General features: G+C 44.6%; 1 protein-coding gene across 8 annotated transcripts in view; it reads right to left on the bottom strand.

Moving 5' to 3' along the window:
- DENND1A (DENN domain containing 1A) overlaps positions 1-24673 on the bottom strand; it is a 270241-nt gene that overhangs the window by 147079 nt on the left and 98489 nt on the right. For all 8 annotated transcript variants that reach the window (XM_080990837.1, XM_080990841.1, XM_080990839.1 and 5 more), the window contains exon 5: positions 17068-17187. In XM_080990837.1, coding sequence (XP_080846963.1) covers positions 17068-17187 — 120 coding nt within the window. The remainder of the gene's footprint in view (positions 1-17067; positions 17188-24673) is intronic.

The raw sequence follows: 24673 nt of genomic DNA, 5'->3' as shown, positions 1-24673 counted from the left end.
TGGAGGGAGGAGGAGGAGGAGGAAGAAGAAGAGAAAGAGGCCTCCATGCTCGTGGAGCCTCTAGCAGCACGATTAACACGGTGTCCTTTCCGAGGTTCAGCTGAGCATGTGCTAGGTTACCATGGCATCTTCCCGGTGCGCCTGGTGCTTCCTTAGCTTCCATGCCAGTTCGTAGCACATTCAAGTCCCATTACATAAGGAAGGGCTGGTGGGTAGTCTGGTCAACCTCCTGCAAGCAGTTGGGCAAGGCTCCAGCTGAGGCTGGCAGGCTGGATGGAGCCTCGCAGGAATGGCGGAAGGAAGGAAGGAAGGTGGCTAGGAACTGCCTCCAGAAAGCGACTCTGGGAAGTCTAGCGGCCAAAACAGGGACAGCACTTTTGCCACCTTCACCCTGAAGGAAGCCAGGGAATAGAGGTGCTTCTTTCCTACACTAAAAGCTGCCTTTCGCTGTCATCACCACTGGGCAAGCGTCTTGCCCAAGACATACAGAAAACAGCAGCTGAGGAAGGAAGCTGGAGGAGACAGGCTTTGTTTTCCAGCAGAAAGACCTTCGCCCTTGAAACAAGAGCTTGGAGAAGAGCTGCCGAAAGACCAGAAAAAACTATTTATGTCTGCTACCACAGCTGCCCGAATGATATATGCCCAAAATAGGGAAGAGGAGCTGACCCCAAAAAGAGACGATTGGCAACTAAAACTGATGGAATACACAGAGATGGCGAAACTTGCCAGAAGATTAAGAGATCAATGTGAGAAACTTTTTGTAGCGGAAGGAAAACAAATATTTGTATATGAAAACAAACTGTAAACAATTAAAAGCGTTAGCAGGATTGATTTAAACACGAGCAGTAAGAAATCTAAGGGAATTAAAAAAATAAACTGGTGAAAAGGATAAATTTGGATATGCAATAAGAATATGATGGAAAAATAAGAAACCGCAGAAGGGGAGGAAGGGAAGTTGCAGGAAACATTACTAGATTTGTGTGGATTGACGTTTATTGTTGAATATTGTAAAATGGAAAAATAAAATATTTTTTTTTTGGGGGGGGGGACAAGAGCTTGAGCTGGGCTCTCTTTCAGCCAGGCCAGCTTCAAGCCTGCCTCCTCAGTGGGCTGCCCAGCCCTCTCTTTCTCTGCCTCTGAGCCTTCACTCTCCCCTTGTGCTGCTGCTGATGGCTCAAGGTTGCTGTTGGAGCCCCAGCCCCCAGGACCCTTGTGGTGATGCACGTGTGTGCAGCCAGAGCCCTTGGGTTTGGGGGAGCTGTCAATTCTGGCCTAGGCAACAGGCTCTCAGGGTGCACCATGGCATGCTTTGCATACCAAATTTATACCCTGCTTTTGCATGTTCTCAAAACTGCTTCATAGTCACGTTTCATGGCAGCAAGAGTCAAAACACATACATGACCTCCCCAGGACAGCAGGTCAGGGGGCAGCCAGCTTGCCTCACAATGTAAGGACTTTTCCTCATTTTATCTTTTCTGGGAGAAGTGTGCAAGCAAGGATCTAATGTTATATAGCATGGTTGATTTGCATGACAGTTTTCAAAGTACAAGACATAGGCCTCTGCCCCAGGAATCTTACAGTCTAAAATTCAACACACAAGAGGCAACAACAGCAGTGTGGTACAGCGGTCAGAATATTTGGCAAGAATCGAGGAGATGCAGATTCAGCCCCCCACCCCCAGCCATGCCTCCTGGAGGGAGGGAGAACATAAGAACCCATCTTCTGGGCCCATTTTGCCCAGAGTTCTTCTCTCTCCCTCCCCTTGTTCTTCCCAGCAACTGGAATATACACCCAAGGCGGTATATAGCCATTGTGCCAAGTAGCCATGGGTAAACAAATTCATGGGTGATAGAACTAAGTGCACCATAAAAGTGCTGTACTAGTAGTAGGTGCAACCGTAACATTAGAGGAAAAGGAGGAAAGCAGAGGCCAGGATAAACTGGGGCTACAAATTGTCCCTCACAATGGATGCTCCTTCAAGAGAAGCCAAGCACAGACTCCTTGAAGGACACGTGTTTTACAAGGACTGTATTCCAGCTATAACGTATACAGCTTTGATCTTAACTAAGTCTATTTTAGCTAGATTGGGCATGAGGAACCTGTGGCTCTCCAGATATTGCTGGACTACAACTCCCATCATTCCTGACCGTTGGCCACACTGGCTGAGGCTGACGGGAGCTCCAGGAGCACCTGGGGGGCCACAGGTGTTCCCCAACCATGTTTTAGATTATAATTATGAGAGTTGCCTTGAAATCCTATTCCGGGTCAAACTTGTCAGGATCCAAATCCAAACGGATAAAACAACTGGTCATAGACTGGACTTTTAAAATAGGCGTCGAGTGCCAGAAAGAGGTCTGCAACCTGTTGAGCCCTCTCCTTTTCTAAGCTTAACCGCCTTTCTTTTGCCCATTTGCTAACCCGATAAATATTAGCGGCTCTCACTTGGCTGCACAACCCTCATTTGATCTGCAGCAATCAACTGAGACACCCAGGAGAGAGGGAGGGAGAGATCAGTGCACTCAACTGGATGCACACTCAAAACATCACTCTTCTTTGTGAAAAGCCTCATTGCAGCATGGGGACACACCCTAAAATGCAGTTTTGTGAAGTTTATCCTCAGAGTATTGGGGGACATGCAAGTTCTTCCCCTCCTCTAGGGATGGCACTTTTCTAAGAGCGCTAAAGCAGCAATTTCACCAGAAGCCATTCACCCAGTGCCCACCCACCCACCCCTTCATCTTAGCTCAACCCACACCAAAGCCTCAAAACATTTTAGTCTCCTCAATAAATCCAATCCAACAAATATTTCAACCATTTTCATATAGCTTGTTCCTATACAACCAACTTTTATATACAAACTATTCAAAGAAACTAATAAATTGAAGGGGGAGAGGAATCAGTGACACTTTGATAATTACACTATGGTACTTCACTAGCTTGTGGTTAGGATTATTAAAGGCTGGGGCTTTAAGGCCACACTTTCTGATTCACAGCTCAGTCTGTCTGCTGCCACAGCTCCTTCTCTCTCAGTATCCCACTCCTGACCCAGGTGAAAGAACAACCCTGACCAGGGGTATTGGGACAGATGACAGTCTAAACACAAGCAGAAAAAATGTGTAAAAGCTGAAAGGGAGGTGTGGATCTGCTCTATTGCCACATGAAGTATCATTCTACATTAAAAGCAAGGCAGTGAACTAGGCCTTCCAGGCTCTGGAGTGATGGAGGGGTTTATACATGAAAGCCCAAGCGCATCTTTAAACCCCCTTTGGTTGAAAGGAGAAGTGATAAAGCACTACCCAGAATTTGTCGCTGATGGTTTAGGAGGCTGGATTAACAAGACTTGACAGTATTTAAGGCAACAACAATAACTTGGGCAATTATTTTTTAAAATAATAAAATAAGCCACTGGTGACACTGCAAAGCCAGCTGATGCCCGCTTGCTGTGTCCCTTGCCAAACGCATCTGGCTGAAAACGGGGTTTTATTAGGAAGGAATTCTGCTTATCCTCAAAGTCAGCGCTGGCTGCTGCGGAAGGGACTGTGAGGAGACAGGCGAGAGCCCACTGCTGCTTTCAAGGGAAGAACTGAAGGCAGCAAAGATGACTTCAGCAAGAACTGCCACCAAAATGCAGCTATTATAAACCTGAGGAAAGGGATTCTGCACAGCCTGCTCCAACATGCACTTCACTTCTGGGATGTGTGTGAGCAGACCAGCGGCTGTTTGCCTAGGACAGGATCTGAGATGCTGCTGGTAAAGTCTCAGTCCAGGTAACATTGATGATGTGAACTCCTAGGAAGCAAATGCCTCATTAAGAGAGAGACTCAGTGGACATTGCATTTGTAGAAGTACTTAATTTCTGGCACAAATGCCCTTGCTTCCAATTAGCTTCCAGGCTCAATTCAAAGTGCTGGCTTTTGACCCATGAAGCCCCACGCAGCTCAGAACCTCTTCCCACACGAACCAACCCAGGCCCCACAAACATCACCTGAGCCCCTTCTTCAGGAGGACCCTCCCTGGGAGACTCAGAAGGGGGCAGCACAAGACGGGGCCTTTTCAGTGGTAGCAACCCACTTGCGGAATGCTCTCCCCTGGGAAGCACACAATGTCTATCCATTTCTAGGCAGTGGGCAAAGTTTTTTCTTTTTACCTGGGCTTCTGGCCTTTAATTCAAAGGGTGGCACTGTGGCCCCTTTTTAGCGGTGTGTGATCTGTGAGTCCTGCTTTTTATCTGTATAGCTGTGGGTTTATTTTACTGAATATTTTAAATTGGTTTTGATGTAAAGTAACAAGCACTGTTGTTGTTATTATCATCACCAATAAATCTAATAATACAAATAGTAATAATGTGCCTTACCTTGGTTCTGAAGAGGTCCATGCTGTCACAATTTCTAGTGTGGGTTCCTGCCAAAATGCTTTCCTTCAGCCTACCTCACTGAGTCTGAACAGTGCCCAGTGAAAATGTGCGACTTATTTTTGCCAACCGAAAGTAGGAAGCAAAGTGAGAAGGGGAAAGTAAAACAGGAAGCCTAGGGCTGAAAGGCCAAAGGGAACTTCCAAGGCAGCAACACTCTCTGCCCAGGAGCCTGGTGCCTGGGATATTTTACCAGCACTCGTCTAGCTCTCGCCAGTCATACTGGCAGGACCTATGCAATGGCTGCATCTCTCAATAGCAGCACCACTCATCTAAGCACAGCACAGCAAGGCTTTGGTAGCAGCGTTGTTATAATGCATGCATGCAATTATTTGTATCTCTCTTACAGCACAAAAGCTGGGAGATTTCAGGATTTCTAACTTCTTAAACTCCCCATTTTTCGGGTGGCGGAGAGGAAAACAAATGAACAAGTTAAGGGGTGGGGTGGCCCTGAGGAAGGTGGTGTGGGAAGGAGCCTGAAACACCCTCAACCATCAAAGACACCTGTGGTATAATTCAAAGCTGTCCTTTTGAGAGGGCTCAAACTGTCTTCTCACCAGGGTCCCCCCTCTGGCCTCCCCCATCTTGCAGCACAGAGTGATACTGCAGTACAGGAAAGTTATGTTTTATCTGATGTGTGTGTACACACACACACAAACTATGGGCCCCCAAAGCTGTTTGTTCCCCTGTGCCTCAGTGCCCAGCCAGTTGGCAAGGCTAGGCCAGGAAGCTGTCAATTCTGATCGTGTTTGGGCCGCAGAGTCCTATTAAAAGAGCCTTGCCGTTGAAGGGGGCGTCCGCTGTTTCCAAAGCATGGGAAAAAGGGGGCTGTGCTTTCCTTGCCTTTGAGCTGGCAACTTGCACTGACTGGGAGTTTTCAAGGAGCTATGAATGAGCTGAACAAAGGAGTTCTGTGGCTAGTTTCTGGCTGAAATCCATGTCAACAGTTCTGAAGGTCACAGGTCATGCTAACTAACATTTATTCCCAGCAAAACCTGCTCCAGCTACAAGCTGTAAGAAGTACAAATTTGAAATCCCCCCACCATAATCCTTCAAGATATTCCTGATCCTTCCACATGTTTCTGCTCAATTAAAAAAGAACTCTCAGTTGCCCACAGAACAGAGAGAGAGAGAGAACAAACATATACACAATATCACAATCAACCACTCCTGTTCTTTCCACAACATAAACGGATGAAAGGCAGAGATTGCATTCAACCACACAAGAAAAATAAAACAAGAAGCTTCAGATAATGCTAAGAGGAACAAGCTCAGGCAGTTAAATTGTCTTCCCACTGTTAGGCACTTTTGCAGACAGGTCCTTTTAAATCCAGAATTGTGAAATTCAGCTACTGGAGACTTTGCAGACCCACACATTTGATTTAAAATGGCTATATGTTTTCCATTTCAGGTCCAGGGGCCAGATCGTAAATTTCAAAAATGATTCTCAAGAAATGCCAGAGCTAGGAATTATTTCTTCAGTCCCCACCCTGACACCACACTCCATAATGCTTTCAGCTGCCCCAGGAAAGAAAACACTACTTCCATTCTGAACATCCACTAGGTTATAACTGTAGTCAGGAGTCATCAAGGCCCAGGCCTGGAACCATGAAGTAACTATAAACTATAAATACCATCTCTTTGACCAAGTGCCAAGAGCTCTTTTCACCTCTATCTTCAGCCTGCCCTCACACATCTCAAGGAAAGAGTTTCTGAATCAAATGATGCAGGCTTGAACACCAGTACTGCTAATTTTTCAATTTAATCTTGCTCCCTTATTGGCCAAAACCATCTGTGCGCATGCCATTCATTCCAGTTGTGTTCAACATGCTCTAATTACTAATTTAAAGCAGGTCCCATGTAAAATACAGAAGCATAAGTCAGTTGTTGCCAAATGCAGGATCGAGATTGGATTGCTGTACATGGCGGAGGCGGGAGAAAGCGGAGTTTCCTGTGCGTCACAACTCTGCCTTGTTCAGAACGGATCTTTGGCTCTGGTTTTGCCCTTTAAAGCCCTGCAACAGGGATAGGGAACCTATTGCCTTCCAAGTGTTGCTGGACTACAACTCCCATAATTCTGACCACTGGTTGTGCTTGGTGGGTCTGATGGGAGTTGAAGTTCAGCAGCATCTGGGGCACCAAAGGTTCTCCCCACCTTCCTAACAGGCTTGGGGCTGGGTTGGTTGAAGGTGGTTTGCCCCGTAGGTCTCTACCCAGACCCAAGAATCACCTTCAGAAGGCTTTCCACAGATTCTCCTGCTAAGTGAGGTGAGGCAGGTGAGCTACTGGGGAGTCAGCCTATTCAGTGGTTGTGGAAAGGATTCCCTTACAGTGGTACCTCGGGTTAGATACGCTTCAGGTTACAGACTCCGCTAACCCAGAAATAGTGCTTCAGGTTAAGAACTTTGCTTCAGGGTGAGAACAGAAATCTTGCAGCAGCAGCAGGAGGCCCCATTAGCTAAAGTGGTGCTTCAGGTTAACAACAGTTTCAGGTTAAGAACGGACCTCTGGAACGAATTAAGTACTTAACCTGAGGTACCACTGTACTGGTTTTTGTGCCTTTGAAGTTTCAGTTTTTAAAAACATGTTTTAGTGCTTCTTTCTTAACATGATGGACACTGTTGCTGTTTTCATTCTAGTTTAATTCTGATTCTAATGGTTTTGATATGATGTTTATGTTATACTTCAATATTCTGTGAGTAAAAATGTATGGTTTTATTACTGATTGGCAGGAACAAAAAATGTTGTTAAATAAATAAACAGAATATAAAAGTTTCCTAGACAATACAGAAAAGACAGAGGACCAGAAAGTGTGTGACACTCTTGCTTCCTGTTACTGTGGCACCGTTTTAACACCCAAAGGCTCTCCTGGCCTGCCCTCCGCTTTCCACAAAACTTCTATCCCTAGCAGAGCCAGGCAATTAGGATAGAGTTTTCCTTGGAATAAGAGTGCCCTTTGCAAATGCCCTTGCAAAGGCCTACCCCCCTTTCCAATACCCTGACATAAGAGATATCACCCCAAGACAGGTGGCCAGCCAAGGCTGAGCTTTCTCTTATGCCAGCACTGCTTGGTCATCCTCAGCAACTGATTTTGGGGGAAATTCTGTGTGTGTGTGTGTGTGTGTGTGTGTGTGCACATTCATGCTCGCAAGCTCGCTTGTGTAGCTCAAACACAAAGACACCAAAATTCAAATGTACAAAATCACAAATTTCCAATCATTCACATCCAATAAACATTATTCCAACAGCAAATGAACTGAGCCCACTTTTCAGCTAAGGTAAGTTTCAATGAACTACCCTTTTTTAGTGTCTGTTTTTCAGAACGTTGATCAGCCATTCTTTTGTTGTGAGGTTAAAAACAACTTTGCAACAGCAAGCACACACAATTCTACCTGGAACCAATGAAACATTATTACACGGGAGACAAATCCAGCTCTGGAGCTCCATTAACTTTGAATATTAGGGCAATTCCACCCCACAGGAAATAAACCCATTCGGGTCACACTGATAGCGCGTTGCAAAATGGTTGCCCTTTGATGTGGATGTGGGAAACTTGTGTGCAATTCCCCACCACACCTCCTGCCCATGCTCAGAGGGAGGCCTTAGGCAATACAAAAGTCTTTGGCCTACCTTACGGGGATGTTGTGTGAGAACGAATTAGCAGAGAATCGTTCACACATTTTGTATCCCGGAAAGTGTGCATTCGGATTGTGTTTTAGCATATATGCCAAACTGTCTATTTTAAATTTGTTAGTTATAAAGTAATTCATATATTTAAAATAAAATAAAAGGGTAATAATAATAATAATAATAATAATAATAATAATTTATTATTTATACCCCGCCCATCTGGCTGAGTCTCCCCAGCCACTCTGGGGAGAAACAAATGCTATTCCAGAAGCTAATAATAACTAAACAAGTTATTTGGAAGCACAAGCAAGAGCCCCTGTTCTGTTTGTGTATTTCTTCACGTCATCCCCAAAACATCCCAGACATTTTTCACTGCGCTGCCTTTGCAACTGGAGGTGTGGGAAGTTAGCGCTGAAAAAGCTGTGCAAAATTGCATGAAGCCAGGCATACCAACATATTAGCTGATTGACAAGATTCAGTTTAACACTATATGTGCCCATTTAGCAGCAGGTAGGGACAGAAAATAGTAGCGGCTGGGACAAACAGGAAAACCAGCAAGCAATTAATGGTTTGGAGGACATCTTGACACAGAGGGAGAAGAGCAAGAACCATATGAAAAGCAAACCATGAGTACAGAATCTAATCTTATACCAGCATTCCAGCCCCCAGCTAAATATGAACATACAGTGGTACCTCGGTTTACGGACTTAATCAGTTCTGGAAGTCCGTTCTTAAACTGAAACCATTCTTAAACTGAGGCGCGCTTTCCCTAACGAGGCCTCCTGCTGCCATTGCCCTTCCACCGTTCGGATTCCGTTCTTAGACCGAGGAAAAGTTCGCAAACCAAGAGACTATTTCCGGTTTTGTGGAGTTCGTAAACTGAATAGTTCATAAACAGGGCTGCTCTTAAACCGAGGTACCACTGTATTGGCTTTTATTAAAGTAAGCTTTAGAATCTGCATTAGGAAGGGGTTAATCTCCATGTACACAAAAATGAAGTCTTGCCATCCTAGGAGAGATTAATGTTGAAATAGAGATAGAGTATATGTAGGTTTCTTACAGATTTGTTATTTATAAATGGAAATCAAAGGAAACTTGGGCTTGATTTAAGCAAAAAATAAAACATTTTCACAAATAACTATATCTTAAGTATTTTCTCCCCCCTCAGATAAACTAGGTATATGGGGGCACAACAGTTATTTCTAGCTAGTTATTGGAAACAATAAGAGACTTGGTTAAAAATGCTGGATGAATAAAGGGGCTTCAGAATAATTCAGAGCACACACAGAACACCGAGAAGTTGACTTCAGAGGTGCTCGCTCAGAAACAGCATGGATTAAAACCCATAAATTATCCCTTGAACTTGGAATTGGTTAACAAATATTCCTTTTGCATCAAGTATAGCAACGGATTTCAAATCAAACGATGGCTCAGAGGGCATTTTCTGCAACTGCTGAATGAAACTGAGAAATGTCCTCTTTCTTACACCTTCCAACAATTTAAAATTCAGTTTTGCTCATTCTCACCACAACCACCATTTAAAAGGGTGGGGGGGAGGGAGAGAGAGACTATCTTTGATTTCCCTGTACAGATCAAGTAAACAAAAATCCCAAGCCAAAATTACAGCATATTCATAACCTCAAACACTTATTTCGGTAAGTTTATTTCCTTTCAATTTACATTATACATTGTTTTATCTTTTCAAAGTCTGCTTCAACATTCAAATGCAGTGCCGAGGTGCCTTTCTGGTTTCACCTCAAACATTTCAGAGCTGCATATTTCACAACACATCCCTTCAAGGAGGAATAATGAAAACAAAACAGCCATGGCTTGTAGTTCACTTGTGAGGCTCTTCTTCTATTTAACAAAGGATTTTCCTCACTGCTCTCAATGGCTGACGAGTTTCTTGCAACAAACAATGGAAATATTTCCAAAGATTGGGTGGGGTGGGGAGGGAGGGAGGGAGACTTGTGGCAAGAGAAATTTAAGAAAGTCTCAGACCAAGGAAAACATTGTTTATGTCCTCAATCCAGAGACTGTTCCTCCTTCATGAATTACAACTATCTGAGCTGGATTTGAAAACAAGAGAGGAACAAATTAATTCAGCCTAAATCAAGCAAGAAGGGAAGAAAGCCTCCAACTTAGGCAATATTATTTATACGTGTCAAAGCAAAACAGAGTTTCTTATACTGCATGGTCAATACAAAACAAACTTTATCCACCCAGTAATAAAAGATTTTTCCCTGAAGCCAACTGCAGCTACACAGTTCCCATGTGCATTTTTAACAAGTCAGTCTCAACATCAACATACATGAAGGGGCTCCCTCCTCTTTTTTTATTTTATTTTTGCCTGTCAGGTCTGCTGAAAGCCAATGGGAGGCCCCTCAGTGACTCTGTTTTTCAGGGCTGGGAATGTGGCTGGCAATTCCACAACTAAAGCTTCAGTTACCTGCAATTTTTCAAATCTGCCTGCAACTTCTTCTGTGGACCCACGCAGCGCATATTCATGCCCACAACAATATGCCACAGCCCCCTGCCTCACCCAGCAGCCACTTGCCTCTCGCCAGCCCCTGTTGCAGGAGGGAAAGACAGACCCATGCCTGGCCAGAGCAAAGCTGAAGAGGCATCACCTGCTGCAATTTCAGCGGGCCTTTAAACGCCCAATTCTTCTCCATGGGAAAGGGAAAGGCAAGGCTTCCATAACAGGAGTTAGCAAGCAAAATGTTTTATTATTCCTTCTCGCTTCCACAGGATGCAGAACGGCATCCGATACTTGCCACATTTATGGGCCTTCTAGTTCACCTCACAGGTCAAAAGCACAACTATGCCACAGTGGTAGTGGGGATTTGTTCCCATCTCAAACACCTCCAAACAGAGGGCTGCTTGTGTCTGGTATTTATTTAGAAATCAGGTGCCCTACCACTGACGCTGTTTTTAAACCTCTGCTCTTCTAGAACAGTGCTTTCTGGCCAGCTTCACACATCATGAGATAAACTATAGTTAATGGTTTGCCGTGAACATGCCTATCTTTGCTGTTTACTCACCCTTCAGAACACAAAGTGCAATTTCTAGTTTAGCCTTATATCAGAACAAGGCACTGTGGTTTATTTCACTGCAATGAACTACAATCAGTAATAGTAGTAATAAATGATGATGATGATGATAACAACAACAATATATTATTTATACCCCGCCAACAACAACAACATATTATTATTATTATTTATACCCCGCCATTCTGGCGGGGTTTCCCCAGCCACTCTGGGTGGTTCCCAACAGAATATTAAAAACACAATAAAACATCAAACATTAAAAACATTCATAAACAGGGCTGCTTTCAGATGTCTTCTGAAAGTCAGATAGCTGTTTGTTTCCTTGACATCTGGTAGGAAGGCATCCCACAGGGCTGGCGTCACTACTGCCTGGTTCCCTGTAACCTCACTTCTCGCAGTGAGGGAACCGCCAGAAGGCCCTCGGAGCTGGACCTCAGTGTCCGGGCTGAACGATGGGGGTGGAGATGCTCCTTCAGGTATATTGGGCTGAGGCCGTTTAGGGCTTTAAAGGTCAGCACCAACACTTTGAATTATGCTTGGAAACATACTGGGAGCCAATGCAGGTCTTTCAAGACTTGTGTTATGTGGACTCGGCAGCCGCTCCCTGTCATCAGTCTAGCTGCCACATTCTGGGTTATAGTTTCCAGGTCACCTTCAAAGGTAGCCCCATGTAGAGCGTACTGCAGTAGTCTAAGTGGGAGATAACCAGAGCATGTACCACTCTGGTGAGACAGTGGGTGGGCAGGTAGTGTCTCAACCTGCGTACTAGATGGAGCTGGTAGACAGATGCCTTGAACACAGAATTAACCTGTGCCTCCATGGACAGCTGTGAGTCCAAAATTACTCCCATGCTGTGCACCTGGTCCTTCAGGGGCGGAACCCTGAGGCACCCCACAAGTGAGAGCCCAGGGGTCTCAACACTCATCCCCCACCACCACTTTCTGAACACGGCCCAGGAGGAAGGAGCAGAACACTGCATAACAGTGCCCCCAGCTCCCAGCCCCTCTAGGCAGTCCAGAAGGATGTCATGGTTGATGTTATCAAAGGCCGCTGAGAGATCCAGCATAACTAGGAAGCAACTTTCGCCATAACTAGGAAGGTCCTCTTCGCCATCACTGTCGCCACTTGGTAGGCTCAATGTTGAGCTCTAACCCGTGTCCGGTCAGATTCAGAGTGAGTTTTCTACCACTGGCACTCCAGCCGTCTCAATGATTGTGTCATCTCCCACAGCTCTAGGGAAAACCAGAGCCCCATGCAATCAGAGAGGGTGCTTCAGAGCCAGACAGTTGATAGCCCTGGTTAACTTCTCATTCCAGCAGGCCACCAGGGAATCAGCTGAAAGGCCATCGACATAGGATAAAACATCCCCTACCACTCTCTGGAAATCATTTGGATCCATTAAGTGGCGGACCATCCAAATCAGTCCCACTTCCCTGCAGAGGGTAAAGATCGCGGATAAGTCCAGTTGCACCAGAAAGTAAGCCAAGAACATCCCTTGGATGCATACTGTGGGCTTCGAGGAGCAAAACAATCCTCAATGACCATTTCAGGCTTAATATTAAAGCCAGGGATGAGCAGGGATGGGTGAAGCAAGTGGCTTGCCGTGACACGCAGATGCAGGCTCTCTTCAAAGAAATAGATGGTCATGCACTACACACATATAAACCAGAGTGGGGTACACCAAACATAAACTATGGATACAGCAATTCCAATAAAAACCTTAAGACAAAATAAAAAAATCAGGATGAACTCTGCTCCTCCTTACTACAAAAACCAGAGCCTAATACATCAAAAACCCATGACATTAAACGTCTGACTAAAGAGGGTCATTTTAGCCGGCTCTGAAAACAACCAATATTAGTGTGTGCAAGACACATGTACATACACTATTAAACACTATTAAACACAATCCAGTCATCACCACAACAAAAACTTTAAACAAACTCAACAAACTCTTGCTGCAGGTATCATTTTATTGCTTTAATATTTATATCCCACACTTCAATGCTAATGGCACTCCCAAAGAAAACAGCTGAAAGATCGTGCATGCGCGCACACACACTTGAGAAATCATTGCAGTCTTGATCAACAAACAGAACATTTCATCCAGGTCTGAATTCCAAAACTGAATTCTTCCATGATTTTCAAGTCCTCGTGGTCTTTTATTATGGAGAAGAGATGTGTGTTGCTGTTTTAATGAGGGGGCTTGATAGAAGTTCATAAGCGTAGGGATAGCAGACGGGGGGGGGGGATCTCTCAAACACAAGAATGTGGGGGTATCCTACGAAACCAATCAGAAGTAACTAGAAGACAGACAAGAAGGAGTATTTATTCACACAAAGCATAAATAACTTGAGAAATTATTTGCCAGGACTGAAAGAAAGACTGCTTTAAAAGAAGATTAGAAAAATGCACAGATCAGGAGTGGGGAAGCTGAGGTTCTCAAGGTGTCACTGAACGGCAACTCTCATCATCCCTGACCACCGGCTCTCCTGGCTGGAGCTAAGCGAAGCTGCAGGATCACAGGTCCCCCACCCCGGTCTTTGGTGCCTGTTTATTTTCCTATAATTGTTAAACATGGGACATCGTAATTCAGAGGCAGCCTCCCTCCAAAACATGAGCTGCATTTCACAGCATGTCCTCCTAGCATGCTGCAGAGACATCTACCAGGTCACTGCTGGAGACAGAACGCTGGGCAACAGTCACTGTTCACCTGATCCAGTAAAGTGGCTATTAAAACATAAAATAAAAATCCTCAAATTCTCACCAAAAGAATAAAAAGGGAGCAAGCTGGGACAGAGGAAACAAAGATGCAGTAGGAACAAATGTAAGTTTTGTGCACTTTAAAGAAAAAATTAGTACCACCATTTTAGAATAACTAATGGTATTATTGGTACTTTTTACAAAACAAGGTTTACAGAATGAAAAATGAGGCAGGGAAGGAAGGACAAAAAAGGAGTTGTGTATTAAAAGGAAGTACATTTTTAGTACAGATAAAAATATATAAAATGCAAGGGTCTTCCTATGAAAAATATCCTGTATCAGGAAGTGAGAGAGAGAAAGCAGCAGAATCTCTGTTTGAACCTTCCTATTAAGAATACTCATTCAGTTTTCATTGTGATTTAATGCTTTTAAATTCAGAGAACATGCTTGCTGCAATGCCTCTTCCTTTAAATTCTCAAAAAATGTGTTTGTTTTTTTAATCTTGCAGAGGGTAAATTGCAGGTTTTTAGGAAGATATATTTAATACACTGTAGTTTGGAACTTCAAAATCACAGAAGACAAGCTGACTGGGAAGAAGATGGGATACGCTTTGTGCTCTGCGGTGCCCTCTGCTGATAGCAGAGCAGAGCAAACATCCTTCATTAACCTAAAGGAACAAGTCAGTAATCCACACACAACATTTAAGCATGTCACAGAATAAGTTTCAAGACTCATTAGAAGCAGCCCTTGAGGAAATGGGGAACTGTGGTTTGCCAAAGAAACTATAAATGCTAAGCCACAGTTACAAATGATCTGCTTTGATCTCCAGGATCAGCTGAGAGAAGCTTTCCACCAATTCTTTCTGGGCAGCAAATGTGAAAAATGACTGTGCCTGAAAGCACTCAGGGACCCTCAGAGTTAGATGGGATTCCCTTCTCTTAGAGGCCCAGGGGAGCCCTGGCCATTGGGAGGACATTAAACCTTGGAAACATTTGCATGCTCTCCATGCAGAAACGTGCCGTTCTCATGTCCTAGTATAAAAGACACACCTTCTCAGCCAGCAAACACCTTCTGAGAAACCTGGGGACCAAACCTACCAGATGGGAGCCTTGGAGCACTGAGACCTCCCAGCCCTAGTGATGCTGCCAGGACAATGCAGCTACGCCAACCGACTGAGATCAGCAGCCGGGTGCTTTCAGCAACTCCATCTTCAAAACAAACCACAAAACTGACAGACCAGTGAAAGATTTAGATGGAACCAATTTCCCTTCAAGGATCTCTTACATCCACTTTATTCAAAATAAATTTTACAATCGCCCAGGGATTACGTGCGGCCACAGTTCCTCCTTTGAAAAGTAGCTCCTTTCCAGCGCAGCGGGAGAGAGCGGGGTCTTATGCCTGTGCTTCTGCAAGTCTTGAGAGGAGAGGGAGGGCCATAGATCAGCGGTGGAGCATCTGCCTTGCAAGCAAGAAGCCCCAGGCTCCATCCCCACTGGTATCTCCAGGTGGTTGGAAGAGAATCCCCTCTGAAGTCCTGGGGAACCTCCTGCTTCCTTTCCAGAGCCATTACTGTTTTTAACAATAACCCAAGGAAACTATATTTACTCAGACAAACCTCATTGAAGTGCAAACCAGCCATACCCTAACCTCCCAGAGTTCCAGGCAAGGGCAGCCTGGGCTGGTGAGGTGTGATTTTGGCCCAAGATAAACATAGTGGGTGGAGGAAAAACTGCTGCTCACCAGGCTCAACTCCACAACTCATCTTCAGGACCAGAGCTAAGCCCAAGAGCACAAGTAGTACAAGAGCACAAAACTCTCCGAGGCACCATATTTTTGAGCAACATTTATGTGTGGCAAAGTGGCAGTGGTCAAGTTTTATGTTCCTCCCAGCCCCTGTACGGGTGATATAATTTGGGTTTTTCTATCTGGATTTTCCACTTTAGGCACCAAAGCATTATTGGTCAATTGCTTGATGAGCCTTCACTTATCAAAAGCTTCTGTCCTGGTTTAGTAGCAATTAGCCACGAGTGTCATTCTTGAGGAAACTGATGCAAGAGGAACTTAGTTGCACTGCAAGGGCCAGGGATACAAAACAGAACACAGCCTGCACCCTTATAGTAGTCTTTGTAAACAAGGTCAGCTTATTTACGCTGCAAAATATGTAAGGTCGTGGTGCCTCAGTTCTGGAACACCCTCTGCCTGGTGTCATATGGCTGGTCACATGTTTCTTTGTCACTGTTCAGTGAGAACGGGCTCATTTTTTCTCGTTTTGCTGGCTATGGTTAGAATGTTTTTGAGCCTTGGGTTTGTTGTTTCATAGTAATGATGCTGTGTTCTTGTAATTTGATATTGGTGAGATTTTACTGTTATCTTAATTGTGCTCTGTGGTTTGTAATGGTATGATTTATTTTTACGTAAACAGCTTTGAGGTCACTTGTGGCAAAATGGTGTATATAAGCACATTGTTGTTGTTGTTGTTGTTGTTTCAGTCATTGCTGAGATGTGCAGCACTCATTTACATGCATATACACTCTTGCACTGTTTATTCATGTGAATGTTACCAAAATAGAGTCTGTCCGAACTCTTCCCAGGGCACCTCAGTGCACCACAGTCAGGGCATACCTATCTCTTTATTAAAAACTGAAGCTCCTCATGGGAAGAAGGAGGAGGAGGAGGAGGAGGAGGAGGAGGAGGAGGAGGAGGAACTGTCCTCCTGTAAAATGAAGTGAGTGCAAAGGATCTGGGAGCCAGGCAAACACCCTCCTGATTAATGCCAACAAAAGTGGCCAATGCAGACTGCCTTCGTTCACACAGCAACAGTCTTGTGGCATGCTAGAGAATGACACGATGTGTGCCGACTCCCAAGGAATACCTCTCTTGTTCCAATCAAAACTCCTTCACAGAAAAATTACCTATACAGACTTCTATGCAGCCAGTTTGTGGCAGCAACTGTCCTCTCTCGCAGCCAGTTCATCACAGGGACAAAGCGATGATTCTCCCATCAACTCAGAAACAACTGAGTCAAAAAAATTCAAAAATGCTGATAACAGGAGAGAAAGAACGCCAGAGCACAAGAAGTTTTCTGGCACACACAAGCGCACACACGCACACACACATCTCCTGAAGTGCAGTGACTTCCCGAGGAACAGATAGGAAAGTGATTCTCTTAACAGCTGGAAAGTGTTAATTAAAAGCAACAGAAGCAGGATGTCAGCATTGCTTCCCAGAGCAAGGCAGTGGCGGCAGCAGAAGGGCTGTATTCTGACTTACCTTAAGATACAGAAACAAGTCTTGGCCCCTGACGATAAGCGGCAGAACCCAAACCTCTGCTTGCTGTCAATGTCTGTGAGCACAAAAGTGAAGTTCTGGCCAACTTGGCCAACTGTGAGGCTGGAAATGGGGAGAACAAAGGAATCTATTAATGGGCTGTTCACTGCAACCACGCCAAGTATCTAAACAGACTTAAGTCATTGAACCAGCAGCACTTCCTCTCTCTGTGCCGCTTCTGAGAGAAGGAAGGCAGGAAAAGGTCCAGTTCAGCTGGACCCACCGTGGTAAGTACAGTACTACCTAAAACCAAAACTGCACCAGCCCCAAACCTTTGAATTTAAGGATCCCTTAAATTTATGATACTGAGGCAGAGCCAACACTACACGTGTGTTTGCTGAATCACCTCCCCCCCCCCCCGGGCTTCTTTGCAGATTATAACCTTACAATTTAGGAAGACTTTCATGATTCACATTTATTAATAAATAGTACGAACCACAGGGACAACCACCACAGCACTAGCCATAATACTAATACTCTAGTGTCATAACTGTACACAGTTGGGATGGAGCACCTGTGGCCCCCAGGTGTCACCCCAGCCCACATGGCCAGAGCTCAGGGGTGATGAGGGCTGAAGCCCAGCAGCTTCTGGAGGGCCGGCCACACGACTGCTTTACCAAGCCCAAGAGGACAGGTCCCTGTCCTGAGGGGCTTCCAATCTAAAATTCAACCCAAGGGAGAAAATGGGGGGGGGGGGGAGCAAGGATAAACAAAGGGAAATAGGCAATTTTACTCAAATGGATTTAGGCTTCTTCCAGGGTGCAACAAACTTTCCCTCTTTGTCTTCTTATATCATGGGATAACAGTCAGTGCTTCAGTAAAGGAAACAGGTATGCCAACAGCCAGATGAGAGCAATGTGTCAGTTCTGCCAGAATGAGTTTTGAAGATAGCAGGGTGCATCTGAGCATGTGCAGAGTGTCTTTCCCTTAAATTTGGGATTGCTAGAGATAGGCTTCCATGACCTCTCTCCACCACTGGAAATTAGCCACTGAGAAATAGCACAATCACTCAAGGTAATTTTAAAGCAGCCACATGGCCTTCTGAAACACTGCAGACTTTTCAAAGGGCATTCTGCCCCCAACGCAGAGGGAATACATAAGATGAAGTCTCCTATGACAACATGCATGCATTGTCAAACAATGCTTTTTGCTTTGGTTAATTAAGATTATGATGATTAACTATTACTTCTTTAAACAGGTGACAACCCTAGTTTTTAATAGCTTGATCTAACCCAGCTTTCCTCAGCCTGGTCCATCCAGTTGTTACAGTTCCCACCACAACCTAATCAGCCAAACACTGCAATCCTACTTTATATAAGTGGGCTTCTGCAGAAGATTTGTTTGGGGGCAAATACCATCTAACACCTTCTCAGCTAGACAAGGCCAGTGTTTTGGGTCTGACCTTTCGTGGGAAGTTATTTGTTTGTGTTAAGGATGTCATCACTAACAGAGATTCCGAATTACTAAATCTTTTTAAAAGCCAGCCATAAAACTGGCTAGGTAGGGAAAACCCCAGCATAGCTGAAGAACGGCAGGAGCCTTTTGGCTGTTGTGGCCAAAACTGCAAGTTTCAGCCAGTGTGTGAAGACACTACCCAAAGAAAAAATGTTATCTCTCCAGCTAGGCCTTCACGTTAATTAACAGAAAGGTTATATATCTTATTTAAGAGGGATTTTAAATTCCATTCTATGTAACCGGGTATTTGATATTGCTGATTACCACCAACTAAAGACAACTAGTTTTAGGTCTTTTTGTCCTAAGTCTTTGGGTATATAATTATAGGTGGATAACATTATTATTATTATTATTATTATTATTATTAAATTTACATGAAGCTTTCAAACTATGTAACACAACCAACACAGTTATGTAGCACTGTCTCTCTTTTTTTAAAAAAAAAAAAAATTAGACTCTATATCAAGAACAGAAAGCTTTGAGTTTTCTCAAGAAACAGGGAGAGAACTTTTGGTTACTGCTTTTTTAAAACTAAAGTATTCATTTAAGGGGGGAAACTGCACACAAAAGGGATGCTGTGTTTCCAGGTTTGGATAATATTTTATACTTTTAATAATACCTCAATTCAAAAACGTTCAGACCCATTTCCCCAAGTTTACTACAAAATAAACTGCTGTATTCCAGGAACAAAGGGGGGGGGGAATTAAATGGGAGCACAGAATATGCCCTAACGAAAAGGCGCAACCTTTCTTTTGAATTGTGCCTGAATGCTGAACTCTCCAGAGTCCTCCTCCAAGAGGTGCTGAAGCAGCAAGACTGCTCTCCACCAAAGCTCGCCCTCTCTTCACAATTGCTCCAAAGCACATCCCACACATCAAGGAACAATCTTGATAACACGGTTCATATCTGGGCCTTTTCTGAAAGTTATGATCAACTTGCACTCTGCGGTAAGGGGCTCATTTGCCTTGCCTACAAGAGAGCAAACAATGCAACAATATTGTTCGACAACGCTGGTCCCCCTCCTGCCTTGCAAAGGAGCTCACCGCTATAGGAGCAGCTCCTCAAACACTCTTAAAAAAACACATCTCTGGCTAAAGACCGAAGCAGAGCAGGGGGAAGAAAGGCACCAGAAGCTAAAAGCAGGGGTACAAAGCCTCCTTTCCTAACACTATAATTAGTAAAGGATATTACTGCTAGCAGCTTGATACCTCTCTCATAAATAACAGCTTGCTTTATACCATGTGTGAAACCTATTACTTAAAGCATGAATTTCCAGAATGGGGTACAGGAGGAAAAAACGTATATAACATGCAGTCTAATTTCTTTATGCTTTGCCAGGTTTTTGTGAATGCCACATCACACACAGGCAAATTGCAGGCTTGTGATCCTGGGCTCACTCCTACAGAACAATCAGGCATGGCTCAGAGACAAAGCAGAGGACTGGATCATTCTTTAAGAAGGCCAAAGGCTAACAATACTTAGCATGTATAGAGCACTTTCAGCATTCAAAGTGCTATATACTTATTTTCAAGAAATCCTAAGCGCAACTCCATTAAGGGTTAGGTCAGAAATATTATCCCCATAGAAGCAGGGGGCTGAGGCTTCGAGAGTGACCAGCTAGCCTAAGGTCACCTGGAAGATTTGTGGCTAAGCTGAAATTGAACCAGTAGCCTTGAAGTTTCTTCCTTGTGGAAACTGCACAACAACAGCTTTTCTGATGCATGGAGTAACTCTCCATTCATTCCTACAGTTGTCTTGCTAACTGATGCATTTGTAAATAAATTTATGGTGGCACACTGTTTAGTCATAGAATCATAGAATAGAATCATAGAATCATAGAGTTGGAAGAGACCACAAGGGCCATCGAGTCCAACCCCCTGCCAAGCAGGAAACACCATCAGAGCACTCCTGACATATGGTTGTCAAGCCTCTGCTTAAAGACCTCCAAAGAAGGAGACTCCACCACACTCCTTGGCAGCAAATTCCACTGTCGAACAGCTCTTACTGTCAGGAAGTTCTTCCTAATGTTTAGGTGGAATCTTCTTTCTTGTAGTTTGGATCCATTGCTCCGTGTCCGCTTCTCTGGAGCAGCAGAAAACAACCTTTCTCCCTCCTCTATGTGACATCCTTTTATATATTTGAACATGGCTATCATATCACCCCTTAACCTCCTCTTCTCCAGGCTAAACATGCCCAGCTCCCTTAGCCGTTCCTCATAAGGCATCGTTTCCAACCAGGTAACCCAACCTGGGTTACCTTACACCCATTAGGAGGGATGTCTAATTGCTCAACCCACTTTTTGAAGGTTTGCAAACCAAGCTTGTCACAGAACTTCCATCTGTCAAAATGTAATATGGGCGGGGAAAAACAAAATAAAGTATAGGGAAGGCAGAAGGGCCGAGACTAAGGAATCTGGTGCAAGAACCCTCTTCATGTAAAAACCTATAGGATGACATTATACTAGTCTCTCTGCCTGCCTTGGTACACCATCTGCAGAAAGATCAGGGTCAAACCCAGCATCACCCTTACACCAGAGGTTGTAAGGGTGGATAAGTACTGCCTGCTAAGCACCTTATGAAATGTCTAGAGCACTTCATTCTGTGGGCACTTTTCTGCAAAGCAACTGCTCTCTCCTTGGGTCTGGGCTTTGAAACTTTATTCACAGGAGAGTGAGACTGGCAGGCATAAAGACCTCTCAGCAGGAGATTGGGCCAGGTAAACAACCTTCTGAATTCAACCCCCTAATTCTCTCTCATTCTCGCAGTGTAAAAACCTATGATGAGATCCAGGTTCCCTATTATTAAAATGCAGCTTGGACCTACAAGTAATGCAATCAGGAACTAGGGAGGCATCCTCACCAATGTGGGAATCCTGTGAACAGCCGAGGCAAAAGGCCATGTCTTCTCCAGATGAGAAAACGGGAGCCTAAGAATGAGAAGGCAGCAGAGAAGGTCCCAGCAATACAAAAAGGGAGAACAAACAAGCAGTGCTTTCAATGCCAGGCCTCTGCCTAGGAATCTCCAAAGACCCTCTCCAATGGCCATTCTACTTTGTCTGTGGATGCAAGGTTACTATGGTGATTCAGTGCTTAATTTTAGTAAGAGGAAGGTTAGAGGATGAGAGACATGTGCCACACTGGTCCACAATTAAAACCATAGCATTTATGAGGCAGGCACAACTTTTATGACAAAAGGAGGAGATCGGTTTTCATTAACTTGCTAAGGCACTAAGATAAATCTGAGTCTCCCTTTTCCACAAGTGAGAACCTCTGGTTCAATGATCCCTGAGGAACGGGAGCAGGAACAGTCTCTTCTATGGTTCAGCGCTGTGCTAGTAGCTGGAGCTGCAAAACCAGCATCTAGGAATTCCCTAGCAGGGAAGTCAACATTGTGCTGGCCAATAAAATATCTTGCTGGCCCGGCAGTCAGGCCCCAGACAACACAACCATTCACTGCTGTGCCGTATGCCAAGCTGCAGCTGACGACCCCCCAGGAACCTCACTCAGCTCTCCTTGCCCAGAGACAGATTTCCAAACTTACCAGTCACATCACGGCTCCCATCACCATCTGCACCACCCCCACTTGTCACCTTTTACCAGGATGACAAGGAACCATTTGTGAGTACCCTGGGATTGGTCAGTCAACCAGCTACCAATCCACCTATCAGTTACCTCGTTCAACCCACATTTTACCAGCTTCCTCACAAGAATATCAAGGGAGACTTTGTCAAAAACCCATTCCTTTTTGTGAATGATGAAACAGCCACAAAACAGCAAGGACTCCAGCTGGGCCGCCGAAAAGAGATGGACAGGATGAGCATAGCAAAACTGGAAGCCACCAAGAGTGGCAGGGGCACCCCGTCAGATGGGCTGGGTACAAATTAATTATTATTTATTATTATTATTAGCCATCGAGAATTGTGGGAAGCCCCCAGAGTGAGCCAAGAAAGGGCACTGAAGGTAGGCAGAGAAGGGGGGGGCACCTTTTTCCCTTTCCCAGAGCAAACAGTGATTATTTCACCAAGACCATCTCTGGGTGACGCTTGCCAAAATTACAGCATTATCTCTAGTTATTCTTATTCAATTAAAAGTTCAAAGAATCGTGAAACTGAGATGAAAGGAACATGGGGTAGGGGAGGCAGGCCAACGTTCAAAGGCAGGACAATTCTCCACCAGCGCCAAGGCCTCTCAGCCTTTCACGCCATCCCAAGATCCACCTTAGCTTGTGCAAAGAAACAGATGTTAGCTTCCTTCCAGAAAGGGACCTGCCCAGAACTGATTGTCTTAATCAGAGTTATAAACCAGGGGCTGTTCAGATCCGCATAGGAAGAGGTAGGGAAGTAATTGACAAAGCTCATTTCTGCTTCCAGTGTATGAGTCTTTTTAAGTTGCAACGGCAACAAAATGGTGATGAGAGGATGGAATCATACTCCCCTATCCCTAAGCCCTGCCACAGAAATTCATGAGGTTTTGCCACATTCCTCTTCCACTGGGGTCTTTTTATTTAAGAAGCTGCACAGATACACAGGCAATTCAGCAGAAGACCAGTGTATCCACAGGGCAGGGAAGGAATTCAGTGGTTAATTTCTATGGGGGGGGGGGTAGGTCCTGGAGCTGAAGCTTATTGTGAGCCCCTTCCACACTAACATGAAAGCTCTGTAGCATCCCCAGACACAAAGGACTCTGCACACCACCAGAGGCACTCTTTTCTTCATTATTTCGCTTGTTCCAACAATTGAGTCCAGCATTCAAAGCATAAATTAAGCCCTGGCAAAAGTGTGTGTGTGTGTGTGTGTGTGTGTGTGTGTGTCTGTGTGTGCATTGTATATACAAAAAATATCAACCAGTTATGCAAACAGGGTTGGGCTGAGTTAAAGAATGGGCTGATGCTATTAAAATGCCCAACTCCTGTGTTTATCCTCATGTCAGTAGAGTTTTACTTTGTTTTTTTAAAGAGATTTTTGGCTTTTAAAAATATATAAAGAACATATTGATTTATCCCCTGGATACATATTCAGTCTGGCCTGTGGGGTAAAAATGATAGGTGAACAAATGCTCAGAGGAAAATACAAGTATGAATTGCAAATAATCATGATTTATTCAAGGGTGGGGGTGGGGAGACCCTCCTCCCTGCAGATGCCATGCAAATTCCACAGAAATGAGGCAAACATGTTTCTGGAACGATTGTGATTAAGATCAGATTTAGATTATGGTCAAAAATAGTTCTTGACTTTAGCTACTGCAAGTCTAAGGAGATGGGAGCCCGGGAGCGGCAGGGGTACCACTTCACACAATGTGAATATTTACTACCAAGTGAACGAGGAAATACTGCTGTTAAAAAGTCGGCAGCAAGAGCATCTGCTTCTTCTAGATATTTGCACTAGAAGACCAGTTGTGTGGTTTAAGACCATGCTTTCCATCCGCTGCAGAGCCCAGGAGGAAGGTGTTCTTGGCAGTTCGCTTCCTTCCCCTAAAGGCTCGGCAGAGCTCATCTTGAGACATCTTGCTTGGGCACATCCAGGGTAAAGGCAGCATAAGGAAATACCAATACACAAGGCAAAAGGGAATTTTGCTTTTTGGTAGGTATTTGCTATCATTTCTGTAGCTGTGTTAGAGATTTGAAAGTGCATACCTGGCCCAGAATGGGGCACGTTAAGAAGCAAAAATAAGTGAATCAGCTATATTATCATCACTATCATCTCAGTATTCCTAGCTCAGGAAAAAGAGTTCCCAAAGAGAAGGTCACAGGCAAACTATTCAGCTAGTACTAACACAGCTGCCCCAAATATTCCCCATTAATATATGAAGCCCCCTTCCAGTGAATTGGATGGCAGTCCAGTTAGCCCACTACGGCCTCCTCAGGCTAGAAGGAGCTCTTCAAGGTCTCAGGCAGAGAGGGGCTTTTCCCATCACTGGCTATGTGGTCAATTTGAGTGGTGACGCTGCGGATAGGACTTTCTGCAGCAAAGGCTGCACTCCGCCACTCAGCTCTCCAGGTGAATTTCATATGGATATTCATGCCAAAACTAGCACCAAAGGAGAATGGATGGGCCGACATTGCGTGGATGCCATCTCTACGTCAGGAGGAGCTGGGGG

This window comes from Podarcis pityusensis (assembly GCF_964106645.2).
Source record: "Podarcis pityusensis genome assembly, chromosome: Z".
NCBI lineage: Eukaryota > Metazoa > Chordata > Lepidosauria > Squamata > Lacertidae > Podarcis > Podarcis pityusensis.
The sequence above is the reverse complement of the archived record's forward strand: the minus strand, read 5'-3'. Positions and strand labels throughout refer to the sequence as shown.